Consider the following 22,250-nt stretch of genomic DNA (forward strand, 5'->3'; position numbering starts at 1 on the left):
TGTCTTATTGGATCTCCAGGAAACAGATGTGGTACCAGACACCAGGCTTTTGGATAAATTTAGTCAAATAACATCTCAGCTGTTTACCTCACTAGATGAGACCATCCCAAATCCACCAATGGAGACTTTGTACATTATCGACTTCTTTATTGCGTTGGCAATTTGCAACACAGTAGTGGTTTCTGCTCCTAACCAACCACGACAGAAGGTAAAGTCTCTCATGCAAACAAGGGTCATCTTCCAGAAGAGAACTTTGGATTTAAATGTACTTGTACTGGTTTTTATGTGAATAGTTAGTAATAGCCGCTAATAATAGCAGCTTATTTATACAGCATTTAATCCGCGCTCTGCACTTATAATGTTCTAAGTGATTTACTGGTATTAACATGTTTAATCCTCCCAACAACCCATGAATTAGGTACTGTCACTCTGCTATTTCCTATTTTATAGTTGAGGTAAAGTAACTTGCCCAGGGTTACATAATGGGTTGGTGGGGGAGGTGGGATTTGAACCCAAGAAGTATGGCTCAGTGCCTCTACACTATTTTGCCTCTAGGAGAGTAGCTGATGAAAATGGTTCTTGTGGAATGTGGCTGTCTTCATTTTGCTTTAGTTTTCTTACCACATTGAAGCTTCCTTTGAGATTTCTGAGCCATCCAACATCATATGCACTACATCAAGCAAAATATAAAGTATTGGATTCATTATCATATTTAATGATAATGTACCCTTTTTCATGTACCAGTTAGGTTAGTTTTAATGCAGTCAATCTATAATCCAGTACATCTGTAATATACCCAGGTTCTGAAATTCCCACTAACATCTATTTGTAGCTTAGAATTCATGGAAAATTCATTTTCAATTAAAAAGAAAAACTTGTTTTAGAGACTGGTGAGTCACCACTTGCTGTGCTGACTTCCGTGTGTATAACTATCTCCCCTTTGGCACACATCCACTTAAAAGTCAATTTGCAGCACAACCCAATTAAAATTTAATTTTTCATCAGGTAATTTTCTTTTGGCAACTTCAGAGGTGGTCAACTTTAACATAAAGATAATTTATTTCCAATTAAGCTTTCATTTGATCAGAAACTGTATTTTTATGATATTTCAACTAGAAAGTTGCCCTTTGAAAAGTGATTATGTAATTAGAGAATAAATCACTGGGTGTTGTTTTCTCCCAATATAACCCTTCTTCACATGCATCTATTTCCAAAGTAAGCATCTTTTGGTGTTTTCTGCTTAAGAAATATTGATGCCTTATCCCCCCAAAATATAATGTTTTATGGCCTAAAATAAAATCTCTGTGGGCTTATAAGAGCCTACGTTTCATGATATTTCAAGGTAATGATAGAAAAGCAGTGAATAAGGAGTTAATCAGAATTCACGTGGAATATAGACACCTCATCAGTGACTGAGCTTCACTTTTCATTTCTGTGTTGCTAGTAAGCTTGATAATTGAACATCATGCGTCCCTCAAACTATCATAAAATTAATCATCTAAGGAGAAAACTTTCTAATTCCTTGGGCATTTCTCAATGAGAAAATTTTAGGATCTAATTAATTGGTCTTCATAATCTAATATGCTATTATTGAATACTTAATTTGCTTACATTAATTTTTAAATTGTTATTGCTAGGATGCATACAATAAAGATTATGGATTTTCTATAGTTTAAATTAGTTCATTAGGAAAAATTGCTATAATTATGCACACTGCTAGCAATATTAGCACTTCATGTCTTTCAGTTGTCAAATGTCTTCCTAAATATTGTAGAAATTCATAATGCCATCAATATTAGCACATATTTTTCATAATGTTTTTTTTAAATTATTGATGTTTTCGGTGACAGTTGTCAGCATGAAGCAAGCTGCTAGCTATTTAAAGGAATGGTAACTTCGCATCTAATTTTTTCCTAGTTTGACTTCAAAGTTGTTATAAACTGCTTTTGACTGTATTACTGAGACCTTCCCAAATTCTTTCCTAGATCAGACTCTCTACACTGAGTGGAATGCCAACTAAGTCTTTGGAAGAGATTAAAAACCTCTTCCAGAGATTGTCTGTCCGAAGATCAAGTTCACCATCTCTTGCCAGTGGGAAAGAACCATCTTCTGGGGTCCCCAACGCCTTTGTTAGCAGACTATCTCTCTTTAGTCGAATGAAACTGTCTTCATCTGTGGAGGAAGAGTGCCCACAGACAGGCGAGAGCCCTCAGGGTTCTGGTAACTCAGCTTGCCCTACAGACACAGAGAAACAAAATGGTGATGCAGGCGTCACAAATGCCAAGGTGGAGTCCCTCCCTGGACAACCCTTGGCCTCGAACCTGTGTTATGAGGCCGAGAGCCCAGATGAAGCGGCCTTAGTGTATGCCGCCAGGGCTTACCGATGTACTTTACAGTCCCGGACACCAGAGCAGGTCATGGTGGACTTTGCTGCTTTGGGACCCTTAACATTTCAACTCCTACACATCCTGCCCTTCGACTCAGTAAGAAAAAGAATGTCCGTGGTGGTCCGCCACCCGCTTTCCAACCAAGTTGTGGTGTATACAAAGGGTGCTGATTCTGTCATCATGGAATTGCTCTCCGTGGCTTCCCTAGGTGGGTTCATCCAGAACTGAAAGAGTTATTGAGTAAAAGGGCTCAGAGAGTAAAAGACCACTCTCAATGGCTTTATGAAGGCAAACAACAGATACATGGGGCCAGTCACACTTGGTGAAACAGGGGAAGCTGCCTAGGATTTGTTGAGAAAGCATACAAGTTTTGGGGCTACCCAGACCTGGGTTCAAATGTGGCCTCTCTCGTTAGCTGTGATAAAATTACCTAACTAGTCTGTGCCTAAGTATTCAGTCTATGGGGATTATGGCATCATCTTTATAGTTTCTTCAGAGGGTTAATGGCATACCATATACAATATGTATACAGCCTTCGCCCAGTGCCTGGCCAATGGTAAGTGCTCAATGAATGACTGCCAGCATTGTTGTAGTTATTGTTACTGTGGTTACTGACGGTGTGAGAACAGTGTGTATATTAAATTCTTGGTATTTTCCTCTCCCCAGGAAGAAAGGAATAAGGGAGAGATTTATTCTGAGGGTCTCTTGTATAAGTGCACATTTGGGATTCAAAATGACAGGGCTTTTTGTTTGTTGTGGGTTAAACTATCATTGTTTTTAAAAATGTATCTGTAATTGGACTGACTGGTGGGAACACTTGTGTTTTGTTAATTATTTCAGATGGAGCAAGTCTGGAAAAACAACAGATGATAATAAGGGAGAAAACCCAGAAACACTTGGATGACTATGCCAAACGAGGCCTACGCACTTTATGTATAGCAAAGAAGGTAAGGCTGCTAGCACACTGCTTCCACAAGGTTATCTGATTTAGGAGAGTCTGACATTCATTGGCTAGATTTTTTTTATCAGGGGCAAGATTGTTTCACTGAAAAGGCAGAGAGCCTTTTTTGATCTTGAACTCTCCATTCTTACAACTAACTATGAATAGATAGAACCTGATGGCAACCTGAATACAAAGGAAAATGTATCATTGGTTCCTTCTTTAGGAATTCCACTTCACTTTTGTTTGGAACAGGATTTTCTTGCTTCACCCATATGACCCCCTCTCTCTTTTTACCTTTACAAATAACTAACCCCATAAACCAACCATCAGAAGATATCAGAAGTGTTGCTGCTGACATAATACCTGAACAGTCCTGATACCACTTTCTCAATTGCACCACTAAATGGAGACTTCTCCCACCTGCATACTTCTGGTTTAATTAAATAGATTAACCCACTTGCATCATATATGGTGCCTAGAATTTCCCAGAGATACTGAGCTGTAGGGTCCATCTATCATCATTGCTGCACTAGTCTGCTCACAGAATTCGGAAAAGCTTGTGACCAGGTGCGTGAGGAGATTGACCCGGCATGAGTGTGCCCAGAGAGAGGAATGCCTAAAACAAGTTGATGGCTTGACATTTCTGCAGGGCTAAGTCCTGGCAAGATCATCATGTGACCTGCCTCATAGCTCTTTTTCCCTCGTTAGGTCATGAGTGACACTGAATATGCAGAGTGGCTGAGGAACCATTTTTTAGCTGAAACCAGCATTGACAACAGGGAAGAATTACTACTTGAATCTGCCATGAGATTGGAGAACAAACTGACTTTACTTGGTAAGTAGACTACGTTGTATTTCCTGAATGGAGAATTTTGAAAAACACTTCATATCTCTAAGGTACTTACCAGTGCTTCCCCCCGCCCCAACTTTGACCTAATAGATAGATGTGATTTTGCCCACCCAGCGAGATGTCTACCCAGTTTCCAGTGTTTTCCATTCTGTTTTCCACTGCAGTGAACTAGACTTCATTGATGGTGGTATCAGGGTGGTCCTCCTTAAGAAGGTCATTTAAAAACACAACACTAAGGTAGAGTACAAAGTCAAATAAATATCCTGGTTCATGAGAAGAAAGCTTACGTTTCTTTTCAGACTTTGGATAAGTTACTTAATATGTGTTGCTTTTTGAACCTGTACAACAAATCTTCATTTTATTTAGAAGATAACTTGGAGCACAGAGCAGTTCAGTGACAGAGCTTGGAAGAAACTCAGGGTTACCTGGTTCCAAGGCCTGTATCCATTATCCGGCACCTGCCGCTGGACTAATGAAATATATTGGGGTGGTGCAAAAGTAATTACGGTTTTTGCAATTATTTTTAACCTTTTAAACCACAATTACTTTTGCACCAACCTAATATATCTCTCTCTTGCTTTCTGATTTCAACTAAAGGTTGCACAACTGACACCTCTTGTCTCAGATTGAGCTGCAACTTGAAATCACCTGGAACACTTTAAAAACTCCTTGGGATTCTGTCGACAAGTCTGATGTGTAGCCTGGACATTTGAATTTTTAAAAGCTCTCCAAGTAATTCTAAGAGGAGCCAAGATTGAGAACCACTGCCTTAACATCTGGAGATCTAGTTTCTAATATAAGCACTGTCATGTAGGGTGTTGGTGTCATGCGGGGTCTCTGGTCCCGCTCTCCACATAAGAACGCAGGATATGGTGAGGCCAAAAAGGAACACCCACAGAGCCATAAATAGGGGAGGCATACCTCTCTATTCTCGCTGGTGGCTAGGTTGGAGACACAGGAAGCAGGAGCCACAATGATCCGCAATCCGCCGGCTGCTTCTCTGCCAACCAACCAACCTCAGCTGTCAGCTGCAATCCACCGTGCTAACTGCAGTCCTCACTTGCTAGATCAGCCACTATCTTCTTGCTAGCCCCCATTTTCTGCTAGCGTAGCCACAGCAGTTATATTAGTGGCCAATGGCTCACTGGTTACAGCTGACGGCCAACTAGCCACAGCTGATGGCCATCCGATCACAGTTGATGGCCATTTACTACCTGAGCCAGCACCTTTCCACGTGAGGCTGAGAGCCTGGAAACTGCATTCCTGGCTCTGTCCCCACAAGCACTAACACAGCAAGAGACCAACCTCTGAGCCCCATCCTTCTGGTTCAGAGAAAAACAACGATCTCACTTAGTATCTGGCCAATAGAGTAGTGATGCCCGCTGCTGTCATTTCTCTGTGACACTGTCAGCACTGTGGGTCCACATTTCCTCATCTGAAATTCCAAACTCTCAAATGCTCCGTGGGCTCTGTGCCAAAAGCCGTTTGGCAGCAAAATCAGGCCTGATTTGATAAGACTATTTGTAAGTCTTTATTATCCTAATTAGTGTGAACATTTGTGTGTTTTGTTGCAGAAATATCAATATGCTTATTATCAGATATTACAACATATGATATGCACCCTATTACCTTTTTAAGATCTGCAAAACGTTTGAATTCCAAAACTTATCTGTCACCCAGTTTTTCCAAAAAGGAAATTATGGACTTACACTATGAAAGAGTATTGAAAATAGACACTGTCTTACCGACAAGGGCATTCTTTAAAATCCTGCCTTTACCCTTGGGAGTATCATAGAATTATAAAATTCTAAAGCAAGGTTACATAAGCAACAGAAACAACCCCCTCAATTTACAGAAAAGCAAGCCAGCCAAAAGGAGAACAAGTAACTTTGATAAACTGGTTGATTCCTAAAGCTTCCTTCCCAAGATATTACTTTGTATATGATTTTGATCTGGGTCTTCATACTTCCTTTGGATCCCCAGAAATTACGAGAAAAAGATTGGGTTGGCTAACAGATACTGTTCAATTAAAGCCTAGGTAAGCTTCAGCTGGCTTTAGTTTCTTACACGCCCTGTTGCACTTTGGTTATTTTTTAGGTGCTACTGGCATTGAAGACCGTCTGCAGGAGGGAGTTCCCGAAGCTATAGAAGCCCTTCACACAGCTGGCATCAAGATCTGGATGCTGACAGGGGACAAGCAGGAGACAGCTGTCAACATAGCTTATGCGTGCAAACTGCTGGAGCCAGATGACAAGCTCTTTATCCTCAACACCCAAAGTAAAGTATGTATAGTGAGATTAAACCAGTCTTTTTGTTTTTGCAAAGCCAGTGGAGCATTTGTGATTTGATGACGCTGAGAAGAAAAACTGATAACCTTTAGCTTCTTGATAATTGTTTATTCTTTCCAGCAGCCTAGCTTGTGCTTGGGAGCAGGGGGTACCATAGTTATTCTAAAGGCTTCATGAAACATCATAATGATTCAGACAAATCATTGCTGAATAAAGGCATTTTAAAAAGTTTTTTATTTTTATCCCTCCCCCAATTGGATTATTAGGGATTTGACAAGATTTAGCCCATAATGACAAAATATATCAAGCTTGGGGGCAGGACTCTACCCCCCCTTTCACGTTGAAGGGAAGTAATGATTTCTATTGTAGTCAGGTGAATAATATTTTTCTGGTCGTTCTAAAAATAGACTCTCAGGGTCATCATGCCCTCTACTGGCAATTCTTAGATAGTGCTCCTGAGACACTACCAAAAGTTTGTGTTTAGGGAAGGGAAAAAAGGGTTTTTTAAGGAGAAGGAACCTAAGAGGTTTGGACCCAGCCTATTTTTCTCAGTCCCCACGCCCAACCTCTATCACAAGTACTCTATTTTATTTTTTTTCAGAAGATTCCTAGTATAGTGATATTCTCAGATTTAGGCACATTGCTTAATTAGCTTGGAAAACTTTCTTCCTTCCTTCCTCCGTAGTCAGACTTAATCAGTAACATTCATTCTGTCACAGCAACCAGCCTCAGAAATCTTCTGGGAGCTTCTCATCTGGATCACGTCTTGGGCTTTTGTCACAAGCTGCCACGTTTGGTTAGCTGTGTGTTTGTGTTCAGGCCTCAATTAATATCCAAGTAGATCATACATTATGAGGAAGGAGAATTTTCCTTATTGAACACAGAGTAGGTTCTCCTTGGCAATTTGCAATGGTCCAGAGACCCATAACCAAACCACCAGCCAGCTTCCAGTATCAGCCAGGGGCTGAGCACATGGAGATGCTTAGTCATTTTAGTCACTAAATTGGATGTGCCTTAAGGCTGGGAAGACCCAGGTTCAAATGCTTGGACTACCAGTGACCAGCTATATGACCTTAGGGAGTTACCCTCGTGGGCCTTTTTCCTTACCTGTAATGTGAGAATAATGCCTATTTCATAGGGTTGTTGTGAGCATTAAATGAGAAAATAAAAATTGTTAAATGTGATACCTGGCAGATACAGGGGTTTAATGAACATTAAAAAGGAAAAATAATCAATTTTTGGTGTTCAATTTTGACGTTGACGTTTCTGTGAGCAATAAAATCTTTAGGATTGTGAAATTTATTTGTAAATGCACAATGTATTGTAAAAGCATTTAATATTATCAGTTCAAAAAGTCTTTACAGAGTATCCACTGTGGAGTCTCCTAAGTGCAAAAGATAATTGTTTTTGCTCTCAATAGCTATTCTACCTGTTGAATTTTCCAGATAACTAAATAGAACACAGTGAACATAGTTTAGTTTTATGATGAGTCAAGTCCATTCAAATAAAATGCTGGGCACGTAGTAAGAGCTAAGTCACTGGTATTATTTTCTCTTCTTCCTGCTCCTCACCCTACAGCAGATGCTAAGAAATTAAAAAAGGAATTGACAGTCATGGAGCCCAATTTGTCATTTAGTGAAGGAATTGTCCCTGTGACATTCTAAGTGGGCCACCTGGCAACCAATGGAATGTCTACTTATTTCTATAGTATAATACGTTAACTTTACAAATTGCCATCAACTTTTGTTCCTAAATTTGCAAATTAGATGATAGTAAATGTAGCTACTTACGAACCTTATATAGTTTCTATTCTCATAAAAGTTTTGTTTCTTTTTTGTTTTAGTATAATTGTATCCAGGATTATTTACTGCATTGTGATGTATAAAGGCCTTTCAAGATTTATCGTTTAGTTTTTTAAGTTTTATTTTCATAATTTTATTTAAAGTCTTCTCTTGAGATTGTAACTCTTTAGTTTCATATTTATTGGAATCAATAAAAGGTTTTTTCATACATAATCTCATTTGGCAATTATAACAAGTACACAGGAGATAAAATTATAGTATTTCTATTTTGTAGCCTGAGATTTCAAAAGGTTCTGATGATTTTATCTAAGCACTTACAAGCTGATTGCTTGTCAAGCATGATTTCTATATTATATTTTATATAATCTCTATCTATCTATCTACAGTTGATTCTTGTTATTCGTTGAGTTAAGTTCTATAAAGTTGGGGCAAACACTGAGTTAGTGAATACTGATCCATTAACCCTAGGGGAAATATAGGATTAGGTTGCTTTGAGCCTGTGGTCACAGTGTTTTTATCAACTGGTCAGTGCATAACCTTGTTTCAGAGATTATATACATATATATATATATGATTAACATTGAACTCACAACCAACAGTAATACAACTCACTGAACAGAGCTTATCTAACACATATTTTCTCTGTAAGGCACATCATAGCCTTCTTGTGCATAGGAACACTAGATGGCACTTTAGCAGTACACTTGGAGGGTATCTTGAATAGGGAAATCACCCACAAAAAGCACAAAAATGTGAAAAATGTGCCACCAAACAGACAGCGAGAAGGACACTTGTTTCCAATATGGCAGTAAACGTAAGACGGCAGCGCGTCACCTAGTTCAGCCTCAGGTGGGGAGGTGCACGTCTCATAACTCAAAACTTGTGTCACTCTACACGTTCACAAATGATAGAAAAGGCACCATGAGTATTGATTATAGGATTACAGATAAATTTTAGCAAATATGAGGCATCACAGATACAGAACCCGCAAATAATGAAGAGCAACTACGTGTGTGTGCATATATACTTCTGTAATGAAAATACAGTTAATTTATAAAACTAAGCACATACATATGCAAATAAGGGGATAAAAACATCTATGTAATCAGTCTCGAATCATCAAACTACAGAAAATTTACATCCCCATTTTAGAGGGCATCCGCTCAGACTGTGTTCTGTGCACTCTGAAAATGTGAGGGCTCCAAAAACTGTATTTGTAGTATTGGGATCAGATTTGTCCTGAAGATAAAGCTTGCCAAGTAGTACATTTTAAAGTTGAATTTCTTGTTTGTAGTTTATGTGGTTATTAAGTCTTTGTTAAGTCATGCCTACATATCCATCTCTACTTCCTTACCCATCTTATTTTGTTGTGGGTTGACAAATGCTTGACAAAACAGCATTTGAAATAAGAGTAAATGGCTTCTGAGTGAGGGGACCTTTCGTGAATAAACTATTTCAGGCTTAGTGTACAAATATCAATGCACTGCTCCTGGATTTGGCTTGGCTCTGTTCTTGGTGATCATCTGACACCATCATTTCTGAATAAGTTATTGTTAGTTTTCTTGACTACAATTCATTCAATAAGTATTTCTTAAGTGCCCATTGTGGCCCTCTTTTAGGCATTGTAAAGGCTTCAAAAGTAAATGAAAAGCAATACCTTTCTTTAAAGAACTTCCTAACCAGTGTGGGGTGAGGTGAGTCGAGGGATGTACACCAGTGTGGGGTGAGGCGAGTCGAGGGATGTACACCAGTTGAATGTGATGAGCATCACTAAGAACATCCTGACCAGAATGTACGCTCCATGATGACAGGGAGTTTTCTGTTCATTGATGTATCCACAGCACCTAAATGTTTTCTCATACATAGTAGTTTCTGAATAAATACTTAGTGAATGAAGGAATGAATGTATCGAAGCCAAAGAAGATAAAAACAATAATTATTATTTAAATTCTGTGTGTTATGCCTTACAGTAGGAGCTTTGCATGTATTATTTCACTTGTTCCTTACATACAAACATTTTTATGACATAGACATTTGCATTTTTCACATGAGAACATTGAGGCTCAGAGAGGTGCCTAAAGTCTAGCAACTAGTAACTGGCAGAATAAGACCAAAGGGCTCTTGAGAGTCACTGTTTGAGAAGATAAGTTGCACAAATAAAGAAATTCCATAACTATTTCTTAGCTTTGGAATTGGGCATGAGATGTCCTCATCCTTTTAACTGTCCCCATATAAACACAAAATTCTGTGGAAGAGCTGTGAGGTCTTCGAAAATAACTGATTATTCGCTACCTAGGGTTGCCTTGATGAAGCAACTGCTAAAGAAAGACAATGACAAATTTAGCTGGATGTGGCCACCAAGGAGCCCAAAGGCTAACTGTTTTTGCCACTTATTTCAAGGATGCCTGTGAGATGCTGATGGGCACAATTTTGAAAGAACTTCAGAAGAAGAATCCAGCCTCCCCAGAGCAAGAATCATTAAGTGAGGATTTATACCTGCCTTCTGCCTCCCAGGATTCAGGGCAGCGGGCTGGACTCATTATCACTGGGAAGACCCTAGAGTTTGCCCTGCAGGAGAGTCTGCAGAGGCAGTTCCTGGAGTTGACAGCTTGCTGTCAAGCTGTGGTCTGCTGCCGAGCCACACCCCTGCAGAAAAGCAAGGTGGTGAAATTGGTCCGCAACCATCTCCAGGTGATGACCCTGGCCATTGGTGAGTGGGGATGAAACCCAGCTCTGCTTCTCACCTTCATGCCACACCAGAGGCTGACGCTTCTGTCTGTTCTTCCTTCTGTATATCTGTTCACCCTTATGGCTAGCTGTCCTTTTCTCCCCTACTTTCCCTCTCCTTCTTCCTTCTTCCTCTCCATCTCCCCACTCCCTTCCACTTCCCCTCCACCACCTATTCGACTACGTGCTATGAACCAGATGGTGGGGATGTGACATGGAAAACGATATAATGGTCAATATAATAGTCAAGACTCTAGGTTACATATTAGAACCCCAAATCAACTGCTAAGGAGGGTAATGTACTGAATCAGAACTGAAAAATGTAGGAATTCTACCTGCAGGACAGTTTAATTCAGGGACACGAACAATTCATTTATTTATTCATTCAACAAATGTTTATTGGGTGCCTTCTAAGTGCCAGGCATTTTTGTAGGCAGTGGACATACAAGAATATGTAAAACTGACAAGGCATCTCTTCTTAAGGAGCTTGCCTTTAGTAGGAGGGCATATAGTAAACACATGAGATGAAAAAGTAAAACAAAACAAAAAAGGCATAAATATGTAAGATATCAGATAGTGAAAAATGTTATTGAAAAAATAAAGCAGAGCCGGGGTGGAAAACAGAAGAGGGAGACTGCTATTTTAAATACATTTTTCAGAGAAAGTCTCACAGATAAGGTTGTATGGGGGGGCGGGAGGGAGACTTGAAGTAAATGGTAAGGAGCCATGGGAGATCTGTGAGGGAGAATATTCCTGGCAGAGAAGACTGAAAGTGAAGGCCATGACCGTGCTTGGTGTGTTCTGAGTCAAGGCAGATTGAGCGAAGGGAAGAATTTGCTGCAGGTTGCTGAAGGGCAGAGATATGACAGGTGGCCACATAATGTTGGGCCTTGGAGGTGATTACAAGTTTTGGGCTTTTATCTGAAGAGATAGGCAGTCACTGGAAGATTTTAAGCAGAGGAAAGATGAGATCGGTCTTAAGTTTAAGATGATCACATGGGTTGCTGTGCTGAGAGCAACTGTTCAGGTGCAAGGACATGAGTCCAGAGACCAGCGGAGAGGCTGTTGAAATAATTCAGGCAAAAGATGATGGTGACTTGAGCCCTAGTGGAAGCAGAAAAGGTGGTGGGACATGGTCAATCAGATAATGGACATGGTTTGCTGGTGAATTTGATATATGATGGAAGGAGGTAAGGGGGACAACAAGGTTTTGTCTCTAAGAACAGAAAGGATGGAGCTGCCTTTTACTGAGATGGAGTCAGGAATGGGGTGTTACACATGTGTAAGTCTGAAAAGTCCATTAGATGTCTAGCAGTGATGTCAGGTGGCAGCTAGCTGGATATAAAGCTGGAATTTCGCAATGAGGAATTGGCTGGAGATATAAATTTGGGGATCGTCAGTTTAGTGATGATACGTAAAGCCTTGTTATTAGATGAGAACCCTAAAAAATGAGTATAAATGGAAAAGAACAGTGTGAGATTAAGCTCTGAGAGACTCCAGTGTGTAGAAATGAGCAAGATGAGGACTCGGCCATCTCCTGCAGTCTCTGTTTTTACCTGGATTATCAGTCTCAGATAGCTTCTCTCTCTGGGTGCTGATAAAGCCGCTGAAAACTCCTAGGTTTACATCCCATCCTGTTAACAACTTGAGTGAAAAGATGGCACCTCTTGTCAAGTTGCTGAAATAAAGTTATCAGGCTTCAGGTGGGATTTGTTCAGCTATTTTATTGAATAAGCATATCAATGAATGAATTGTTCAAGCCCCTGGGTCTCGATGCTCCTAAGGCTAAACTCCTGGACGTATCAGGTACATCAAATATGTTGATTCACGTGCCCATCTCTGAACCAGTCACTGAAACTAATTCACAGACAATGCTAACTGTCCAGGGCTGGGTCAGTCGTCCATCCTAAATCTGGGGGTTTGGGTTCATCCTAAGAAACATGCACTCAGAGTTCTCAAGGAAAATCAGGATACTGTTCCCAGACAACAAGTGAATGGTTGGTGGGCAGTTGGGAATAACAAATGTCCATTACCAATACGAACATAATAGCTCCTCTTAATAAGTTTGCATGTATTATGGAGACTAAGAAATCTATAGCAAGCATAATACCATATGATAGGTATGATAGAGACACACAGGGTGGTGCTAGAGCCTAAATAAGGAAGGGGCATTTTACCTAAAGGGAACAGAAGAAGGATTTCCCAGAAGAAGTGACATCTAAGCTGGCAGCAAGAGCAATGGAAATTCAGCAAGGTGGGTAGGAGTGTTATAAGAATAGAGAAACAGCATGTTCAATGGCTGGAAGAATGCAGGTTATATCTGGAAAATTGAAAGTAGAATGGGACATTTACTTTGTGCTAAACTAGCTTCCAGGTAACTTGGAGACTGGGCTAAACTTTGAAGGATTTGTTTGCTTGAGTGGCCACTACTGATTTGCAAAGTTTGCATCTTTTCTTTACTCCTTCTATGTTTCTCACCTTTGCTTCTGTCCCATGCAGGTGATGGTGCCAATGACGTTAGCATGATACAAGTGGCAGACATTGGGATAGGGATCTCAGGACAAGAAGGCATGCAGGTGAGTGGATGTACACCCACACCCTGTGAACTTGACCTGCCCATCCAAAGGTGACTTTCTCCATAATAAAATCTCTGTGATTAGCTCAGGAGTGGGGGACAGGAAGACCATCCATTCATTCATTGATTATTTACTGGGTGAGTGTTGTGGTCTTTTCCTGGGTAATTTTAGCTGTGTAGTTCACTTGCTCGGTTTAAGAAATATAGTTTATCTAGAGCATAACAATATATATTGTTAGCCCTGCAATAACTATGACTTTTACAATTGACAAAAGCTACTAAAGATTTGAATAAAAGACCTAAAGATCCTAAAAAGAGAGAGATTGGGGGGAAAGATATGAAAGAATGAGAGAGGTGGGAGTACCCTGTTTGCACGTGTGTGTGTGTTGGATAGTGTTTTAGGCACAAATTCAGATAGCTTATCCAAAAGACTGCTTTTCACGTATGGAGCAAATGTCAGAGGAAGGTGGGATGTGAGGCTTAGGATTTCTGAAGAATTGTAAATTACGCCCTCTGTACGAAAGATTAAAAATTCAAATATCTCTTTGCCTGGGACATTAGACAAAGTTACGTAAAATCATGACTGTCATACTTTCAATACATTCCTCATTGAGGAGAAGTGAAGGCACTTTGTAATGCATAGAGTTCTTGCTAAGGGAGCTGCGTTCTAGGGAAAGTCCATTTGCTGAAATTACATCATGAGTAACCGGAGAGAAGTCTTGTTTCATTCAACCGTATTATTGGAAAGCTGAGTAGTAACCTCAGGCAACCCATTAAGGCTTCTGCATCCCTCGGTTCTTATTTGTTTGGGGTTTTGTGTTTTTCGTTTGTGTTTTGGATTTTCTTTTTTTGTGTGTTTGTTTTGGTCTGCAAGAAAGATTTAAACCACCTGTTTGATGAACCTGAGCCTGATGACAGTCAGGTTGCCTTGCTGTGTCTGCCCTGATGTGTTCAATTGCTCAGGGTGGTGCCCTCCTCTCGTTGCCTCTGCAGGCTGTGATGGCCAGTGACTTCGCCATCTCTCAATTTAGACACCTCAGCAAGCTCCTCCTCGTCCACGGGCACTGGTGTTATACACGGCTTTCCAACATGATTCTCTACTTTTTCTACAAGAACGTGGTATGTAGCTCCAGAGATTGTAGTCTTTCCCCCTTCCTGCCTTCCCATCCCGCTTGTTTAAGGGACACAGAGCAAGTGCCCACACTAAACTCACTTCAAGGGTTGATGTTTTGGGAGCAGCCAAGTGTGCTGCTACCTACCAGAAATAATCTGGGAATGTGCTGTTTCAGCTGCTGACAGCACATTGCCGGGCTTGTCCATCTGCTAGCGTTTTCTATTCCCTGTGCACTTAAATTCAGTTAAGTCCTGTCTGGTTCATTTAAAATCCAATTTTTGACCTTCCATATAAAGGCTGTGACAAGCTGAATTCTGAAATGTTTAATATGATCTGTCAGTAGAGAATGAAAAGGTTTGCTTCCATTTTACAGGAGATAAGCAAAAAATATCTGCTGTCCCCAAATTGATGTCCCTTGTGTTATATTGAAGATACAGATGAAAACCCAGTATGATGCCTTAGCCCATAGCTGTCTAGGATTCACAGAGGCAAGAATTCTCTAGCAAGCCTGTAAAATGTATTTGTGCTTGGTAGTTATTTGAAGTTAAAGGAACTTTATTTTGATGATGTAATTCCTAAAAGGGCAGAATTTCATTAGATGTCATTTCTTCTAATCTTTGGCATGCCATTTTAATTTCAATTTCTTTTTGTAAAAAATCATGTTGATCTTGCTTAGATCACTTCACTGAAGTCCCTTCTAGGTGGGATGATAATATAAATATGTCAAATTTTTTTTAGACCAAATATGTCATGGGTTTTAGTCTTTAAAGTTATTATGTAGCATGTTACTAGTAAACATAAATTTATATCATTCTATGGAAATGCAATCTTTAGGGAAAAGTAACTTCAGTGGGTCACTTTTAGGATATCCTAAAGGTGTAATTTAGATTGTGTGTGTGTATATGAGAGAGTCTTCAGCAGGAGCACGCTTTTCCCCTCAAGCAAAATGAATGTTTCAGGAAGTTCTGAGTACTTTACTAATCAGAATTAGTACATTTAGTGAAAGTTTAATAAAACTTTGATACTTTATGAAAATACTCGCAATGTATAATATTTCTGTCTGAGTGTGTGATTCTGGGGAAAGTTGAGATTTGTAATTTAAAATTACAGTGGTCAATGACTTAAAGAGGAGCCCCCCTCCGAGGTTTGTTTTTTGTTGTTGTTTTTTATTGTTGTTGTTTTAATACCTTTTCATTTTTCTACCTTCTGTTCTGTTGTGACATAGCTCACTCCCCTCCCACCTCCTTTTAACCCCAGATTAAACCCAAAGGTTAGGAATCACTAATATTAGAAAGAGATGCCACGTGCTCTTGGAGAGAGGGAGCGTGTATTAGCATGGAGTACATCACCGGGGGCAAGGAGCCCATGGTCTTTTTGCTCTGTAACCCTTGCTGTCCAGTCACACTGGTGTGCTCCTGGCTTCTTTCTTACTTACCCAGCCCAACAGCAAATGCTTGATAAACTATGAAGAAAAGGGCCAGTACCAGAGCCGTTCGAGTAGCTTATCTTTCTAAGACTGTGGTTCCTGGCTCTTGGACAACCTTTCTGATACTTCTGAGAACTATGGATTCACTCCTCAGAACAGTGCCCTAAACCTCAGGTACCCAAACTTGATACATTTTCAGGAGCTGGGCATAATGTGTGTCCATGGACCCTAGACTAAGAAACTGTTCTAAGCATTGTGCTCCTGTCCTAAGGTGTTCTAATGTATCTATGATGCAAACAATAACAGCATCTTAATAATATTCCCAAGGCACTTAATAGGTTATAAACACTTTCTAACCTGATCTTGATACTAAACACTGAGGTAGTGTAATTCTCATTTCCCAGACAAGGAAACCAAAATTCACAGAGGTTAGGAAAGCAGCCTAAAATCAATCAATAGGCAGTGTCCCCAGACCTTGAAACAATGTTTTACATCTAAGTCCAGTGTCCTTTCCTCTTTGCTGTCATGGACTTAGTTTGTTTTGGAGACAAGTACTGGAAGGAACAATGTAAGGTGTATGTTCCTAGCCTCTAGGGTGAGAAACTGTCTTGGTTTGCCTGGGACTGTCCCAGTTTTAGCGATGAAGAGTCCCATTTCCTGGGAAACTCAGCCCCAAGCAAACTGGGATGGTCGGCCACCTGCTGATACCATCCCATTTCACTACTAAAAACTAATTGTGAACTCCGAAAGCAAGGGAACGAACATTTATTGTATGTCTGATACATACCAGGAACCGGGCTAGGTTCTCTTTATCTAGAGCTAAAATATCTCAAGTTGAATACCGGCTCTGCCACTTAATCAGGTAACTTGGGGAAATTTCCTTACCCTTTCTGTGCCTCCATTCCTTCATCTGTAAGATGGGGACAAGAATAATTCCCAAGTTGTTATGAAGATTAAATGAATTATTTGTAAAGCTCTTAGACTAACACCAGCACCACATAGTAAGGTGTGTATGTGTAAAGTGTGTGTGTGGTTACATATGTATGTATGCGTGAATGCATATATATGCTCTAGTGTAAAAAACATTTATGAAAAGAAAAAAAGCTATGTGGTAAGATGTGCTGATCTTCCATTTTGTAAGTGAGGAAACTGCGCTGAGAGAGAGGCTGCTATCACACAGCTCCAAATAGCCGTGTGTGACATGTGCGGTCATAGCCTGCATTGCTGTTTCTAAGATCAGATGTCCCTCTTTGTGTCCCTAGGCCTATGTGAACCTCCTTTTCTGGTACCAGTTCTTTTGTGGATTTTCAGGAACATCCATGACTGACTATTGGGTTTTGATCTTCTTCAACCTCCTTTTCACATCTGCCCCACCCGTCATTTATGGCGTTTTGGAGAAAGATCTGTCTGCAGAGACCCTTATGCAACTGCCTGAACTTTACAAGAGTGGTCAGAAATCAGAGGTGGGTGCTAAAGCAAAACTACTTGACTGATTTCATATCCATTGTCAAAGTCAGCGCATTTTCCAGTCAGTCCAGCTCAAATACTGTGGTACGTTCAGAACTATGTAAAACTATTTTGAATTGTCTGGTTGTTTCAAAAGATCTCTACTACGTCCATGGCAGATGTTAAGTTACTCACTTCTGAGATGAACACAGGTAAAAATTATGAAAGACCTTAGGTATTTATATGAAGAAATCCAGTGTTTAGACCTTACAACTAATGATGTTTAGTATTTACTAAACTCCACTCTGCCACCTATTGCACAAACTACTAAATGTCCCTGTCTCATTTATCTTCACAAAATACTTTAAGAGAAAACCTAGTATGATTCCCATTTTGAGATGAAAAATCTGAACCTCAAAGGGGTTGAGTAATGTTTCCAATAATCTCATAGTTGAAAAATGGCAGAGCCAGTGCCAGAACCCTTCTCAGTCTGGTTCCAAAGCCAAAGTTAAATCCTTCAGGATCTACTGTCATGCAAAACAGTAGAGTGATCTCAATGGCTCCCTCTCCCTAAAACCATTCCCCACCTCTGCTTTACTGATCTCTTAATCCTATCAATCTACCACTGATGTATCACTTATATCTGTTCTCCCATTTGCATCCTTCTCTCACTGCCCTGGTCTCCCTAGAGTATTATAGTACCTGATTAATTGAGCTAGCTGTCTCAAAACTCTTTTGTTTCTAATTCATCTTTCACATAATTCATAATAACCAACATTAATATAGTTCCTATGAACATTTATGTAATGCCTCCTATATGCCTGGCACTGTTTTAAGTGCATAACATATATAACTAATCCTCAGAATGACCCTGCAAGGTAGATGCCATCATTATCCACATTGTAGATGAGGAAAGTCAGGAAGGGTCCTTAACTAATCTGCCCACATCCCAGAGCTAGTGTATGCTGCAGGTGAACCCAGGCTCCCGAGCCCATGGCATCTACCATTAATGCTTTGCCGAAGAAAGAACACCAATGCTGTCTTTAGTCCTTGGGTTTCCCCACCATGTATTTACTGCCAGAAATCCAAAGTGCTCTCACAAGTACATTGTCAGGATCACAGGGACTGAGGTGGACCAGCAGCCTACAGACACCTGTAAGTGGACAAAGCCGACGGGTCAGTCAGATATTCAATGCTTGATAAGAAAGCTCTGTTAGTCAGGACTCTTTCAGATGCAAGTGACAGAAAATCAGCTCAAAGTGGCTTCATGAAACAGAGACATTTATTGGCTCACATTGCTGCAAAATCCAGGAGTAATGGTGACAGAACACTGTTCTTAAAGAAACTGTAAATGTCCTGGTTCTGACTCATCAGCCTAGGTGGCATCCGATGCCTTTCTCTGTGTTTATCACTGTGGCTAGAAATAATGATTTCTCATTTATCAGGCTTAGGACGTATATGGTTCCTCCTCCGGGCTGAACCACGTGGGAGGAAGGGTTGGGAAGAAGGGTTTCCTCTAGTAGGACTGGAAAGACTGTACTGACACCCACCATACGAAATCTATGTTTTGGTCTTCAGTCACTGTCCTTCAAACAACAATGCAGATCGGCCCATGTGAGAAATTACAGGTTATGTTTAGCCTGACTTTAAATCCTGTTTCTGTGGCATGTGAGCTTGCTTAAGTTATTTAACTTGCCTATACTTCAGTTTCTTTATGTAATGGAGATCATATAGAGGATTAAGTAAGATAATACGTATAAAAGTTCTAGCCTATTAAGCTCTCTATATTGCTATATTGCACCCCCCAAAATTAATCAGAAATTTGAAGAAATCCTGAATTGAAAATGATACATTTATTTTTGTCAGTCCAACTTTATTCTGGCTTGAACTGCCTTTCTGGACTGGAGAGTAATTTAACATCTTTAGGTTATATGGAGGAGCCAACAGAGAGGAGAAGTCACGCATTCAGCTCTCAGGGAAGAAGAACTCCGCATAATCCTTTAATATCATCCAATCCATTCAGATCAAATATAGGGATTTCCATAAAGGAGCCCAATCTGACTTTTAAAGTTCAAGGCCAAGATGTAGGTATGTGTGATTGATATTAATGAAGGTTGTTCTGTACCTCAGGCCTAAATTAAATTCCAAGTCCATTCGGCAAAGAAGGGTAAAGGAGGGACCTTCAAAGTTTTTATAGCTGGTGTTTTAAAAGCCCATTTGTGCAAGCTGAAGCTTGTCATTGGTCCTTATCCTTGGAAGAGTTGAGGTCATTGTTTCCTGTTGTTGAACCCTCTTGTCAGTCCTTTGTACACATTATCTATTGAGCTGGCCAGTTTTATAATACATGTACCGTGTTTCCCCCAAAATAAGACCTAGCTGGACAATCAGCTCTAATGCGTCTCATTATAGTAAAATAAAACTGGGTCTTTTATAATATGATGTGATATGATATGATATGATATGATATGATATGATATATAATACCAGGTCTTATATTAATTTTTGCTCCAAAAGACGCATTAGAGCTGATTGTCCAGCTAGGTCTTATTTTCGGGGAAACACGGTAATAGGCAGATTCCTAGCATGCGGCTATCGATAAAAGGTAATTGACTACCTTCCAGAAGGGTTTCCTTTCTTTGAATGTGGCCTCCAAGCAAATTCTGTTTTATGTTTGGGCCATTTCCTGTCTTCAGTGTCATGAAATACACTGTCCAGAGTTATAGAATCCCTCTCCTTGAGAGGAGATGGATCTGGAAGGCTGCAGTCAAGAGATTTCCCTTCCAAGAAGAAATCATCTATTACCCACCTCTCATAACCCACACAGTCTCCTTTTCTGGCTTTGACTTCATGTCCAGGTTTTCCCTTTCAGTTTCCAGCAGATCCCATAAGTTGCTCCCTTCAGCCTCTCATTTATCTTATCCTTGACCCTTCTCTCTCTACTTCACTGTTTTACGTGCATAACATATATAACTAATCCTCAGAATGACCCTGCAAGGTAGATGCCGTCATTATTCACATGACTGTGGAGAAATTGTATTTTGTACCTTTTTACTCTAGGCTTTTTGAGCACCTCTCTTCCCCCAGAAGCATGAAGTTATATTTTAACTTCTCCCCAAATTATTCCCTTGTGTCCAATGGCAATACGGTTGCCCCTTTGACTCTGCCACATTCTTTTCCACCATCTGACTGTGCTTCTTAGGTTTTATGGACACTTAGAAGAAAAAAGACAGGTAGAATATTCCATCATTTCCAATGAGGAAATAGTAAAAGAAGATATAGGGAAAAGTAGATTGGAAATGATGAATCTTCATTGTTTCATTTTCTAGAAGATAGAAATAAAAAAAAAGGATAGATATAAAAATTCCAAGTGTAGTCTTTTGAAGAATGGAAGAAAGTATATGGAAGAATTTGTGTATTTATAAAGTTTTGTTCTTTAGGGGCTAATTAGAAATTTTCAAGGAAATTTTAGCTTCTTTTTGCATTTGGAAGTAAATACAACTAAAAACACATTAAGAAAAAAAAGTCTAGTTCAGTGATATGATATGTGTTACCATTTTTGTCCACGGCAGAAATCTCTAATAAACTGTAGCACTCTATCTTTCCCACTGGGTCTGAATACGGCCTCAGAATCCTGCACACACATTACCATTCAATCAGAGTTGGCTCCTATTTGAAAACCTGTTTTCAATTCAGTTGACTGGTGTGTCTACTTGATCTCTCCATAAGCTTTTGGTAGGAGGCAGTTTAGCACATATGTAAGAGTAGTTTATTAATTCAACGAATGTTTATTGAGTACTTGCTATGTGCCAGGCCCTGTTTTATTTACTTGAGTAAAAGAATCAAAGTCCCACTCTATAAAGCTTGCGTTCTGTTGAGAGAACCAGAAAATTATTAGGTAAACAAATAAGATTATTTTTGATGATGATGAGAGACTTCTGAGGATGCCGTGGTAATAAATGATTGAGTGGGCATTACTGTTAGACTGATCTGGGAGCGCCTCTATGAGGAAGTGATAGTTAAGCTAGGCTCTGAATACTAAAGAACTGGTTATGCAGAAGGTCCAGAGCAAACCTTTCTGGCAGAGAGAATAGCCAGATGAAGAACCCGCAAGGGAACAATGGATTTGGCATTGTTTGAAGAATAGAATGAAGTCTGTGTGGTGGGAGCATGGTGAATGAGGGTAAGAATGGTAGGGGTGACCCTAGAGCAGGGACTCCAGATGGCAGACCATGCAGGACCTTACAGGCCATGGGAAGGAACTTAAATTATATTGGAAATGCAGTGGGAGGTCATTGGAGGAATAGGAGGGGGTCAGTTTGATTAATTAGGGAGATGGCATGATCGAATTAACAGTTTTTAAAAACCATCTAGCAGCTATGGGAAGATTGGATTAAGGGTAGGAGAGGAAGCAAAGACACCAGTTAGGTGGCTATCTAGTCATTCACAGAAAGAGTTGACAGTGAATTGGAATGAAGGGAATAGTGGAGATAGAAGTGGGTGGATTGGGAGAAGTTTTTGCATGAGTATTTTCTGATCAATAGGAAATGGAAAGTTAGTACTACTCTCCCTATTTAAGGTAGATTTAAGATTGATCCAATAATAAAAGCAATATGAGTTGAAGAAGAATTTCATCAGCAATTTTTTTCACCTGTGAACTCATCTCATTCAACTATCACCCCACATTCTTCTACC

General features: G+C 39.9%; 1 protein-coding gene across 4 annotated transcripts in view; it reads left to right on the forward strand.

Annotated features, from left to right (window-relative positions):
• ATP10D (ATPase phospholipid transporting 10D (putative)) overlaps positions 1-22,250 on the forward strand; it is a 101,158-nt gene that overhangs the window by 68,045 nt on the left and 10,863 nt on the right. For all 4 annotated transcript variants that reach the window (XM_074324639.1, XM_074324641.1, XM_074324640.1 and 1 more), the window contains 9 exons: positions 20-208; positions 1,986-2,595; positions 3,228-3,334; positions 4,039-4,165; positions 6,278-6,462; positions 10,671-10,980; positions 13,497-13,573; positions 14,566-14,691; positions 17,375-17,575. In XM_074324639.1, coding sequence (XP_074180740.1) covers positions 20-208; positions 1,986-2,595; positions 3,228-3,334; positions 4,039-4,165; positions 6,278-6,462; positions 10,671-10,980; positions 13,497-13,573; positions 14,566-14,691; positions 17,375-17,575 — 1,932 coding nt within the window. The remainder of the gene's footprint in view (positions 1-19; positions 209-1,985; positions 2,596-3,227; positions 3,335-4,038; positions 4,166-6,277; positions 6,463-10,670; positions 10,981-13,496; positions 13,574-14,565; positions 14,692-17,374; positions 17,576-22,250) is intronic.

Source organism: Rhinolophus sinicus, linkage group LG02, assembly GCF_036562045.2.
Source record: "Rhinolophus sinicus isolate RSC01 linkage group LG02, ASM3656204v1, whole genome shotgun sequence".
In the NCBI taxonomy this organism is placed as follows: Eukaryota; Metazoa; Chordata; class Mammalia; order Chiroptera; family Rhinolophidae; genus Rhinolophus; species Rhinolophus sinicus.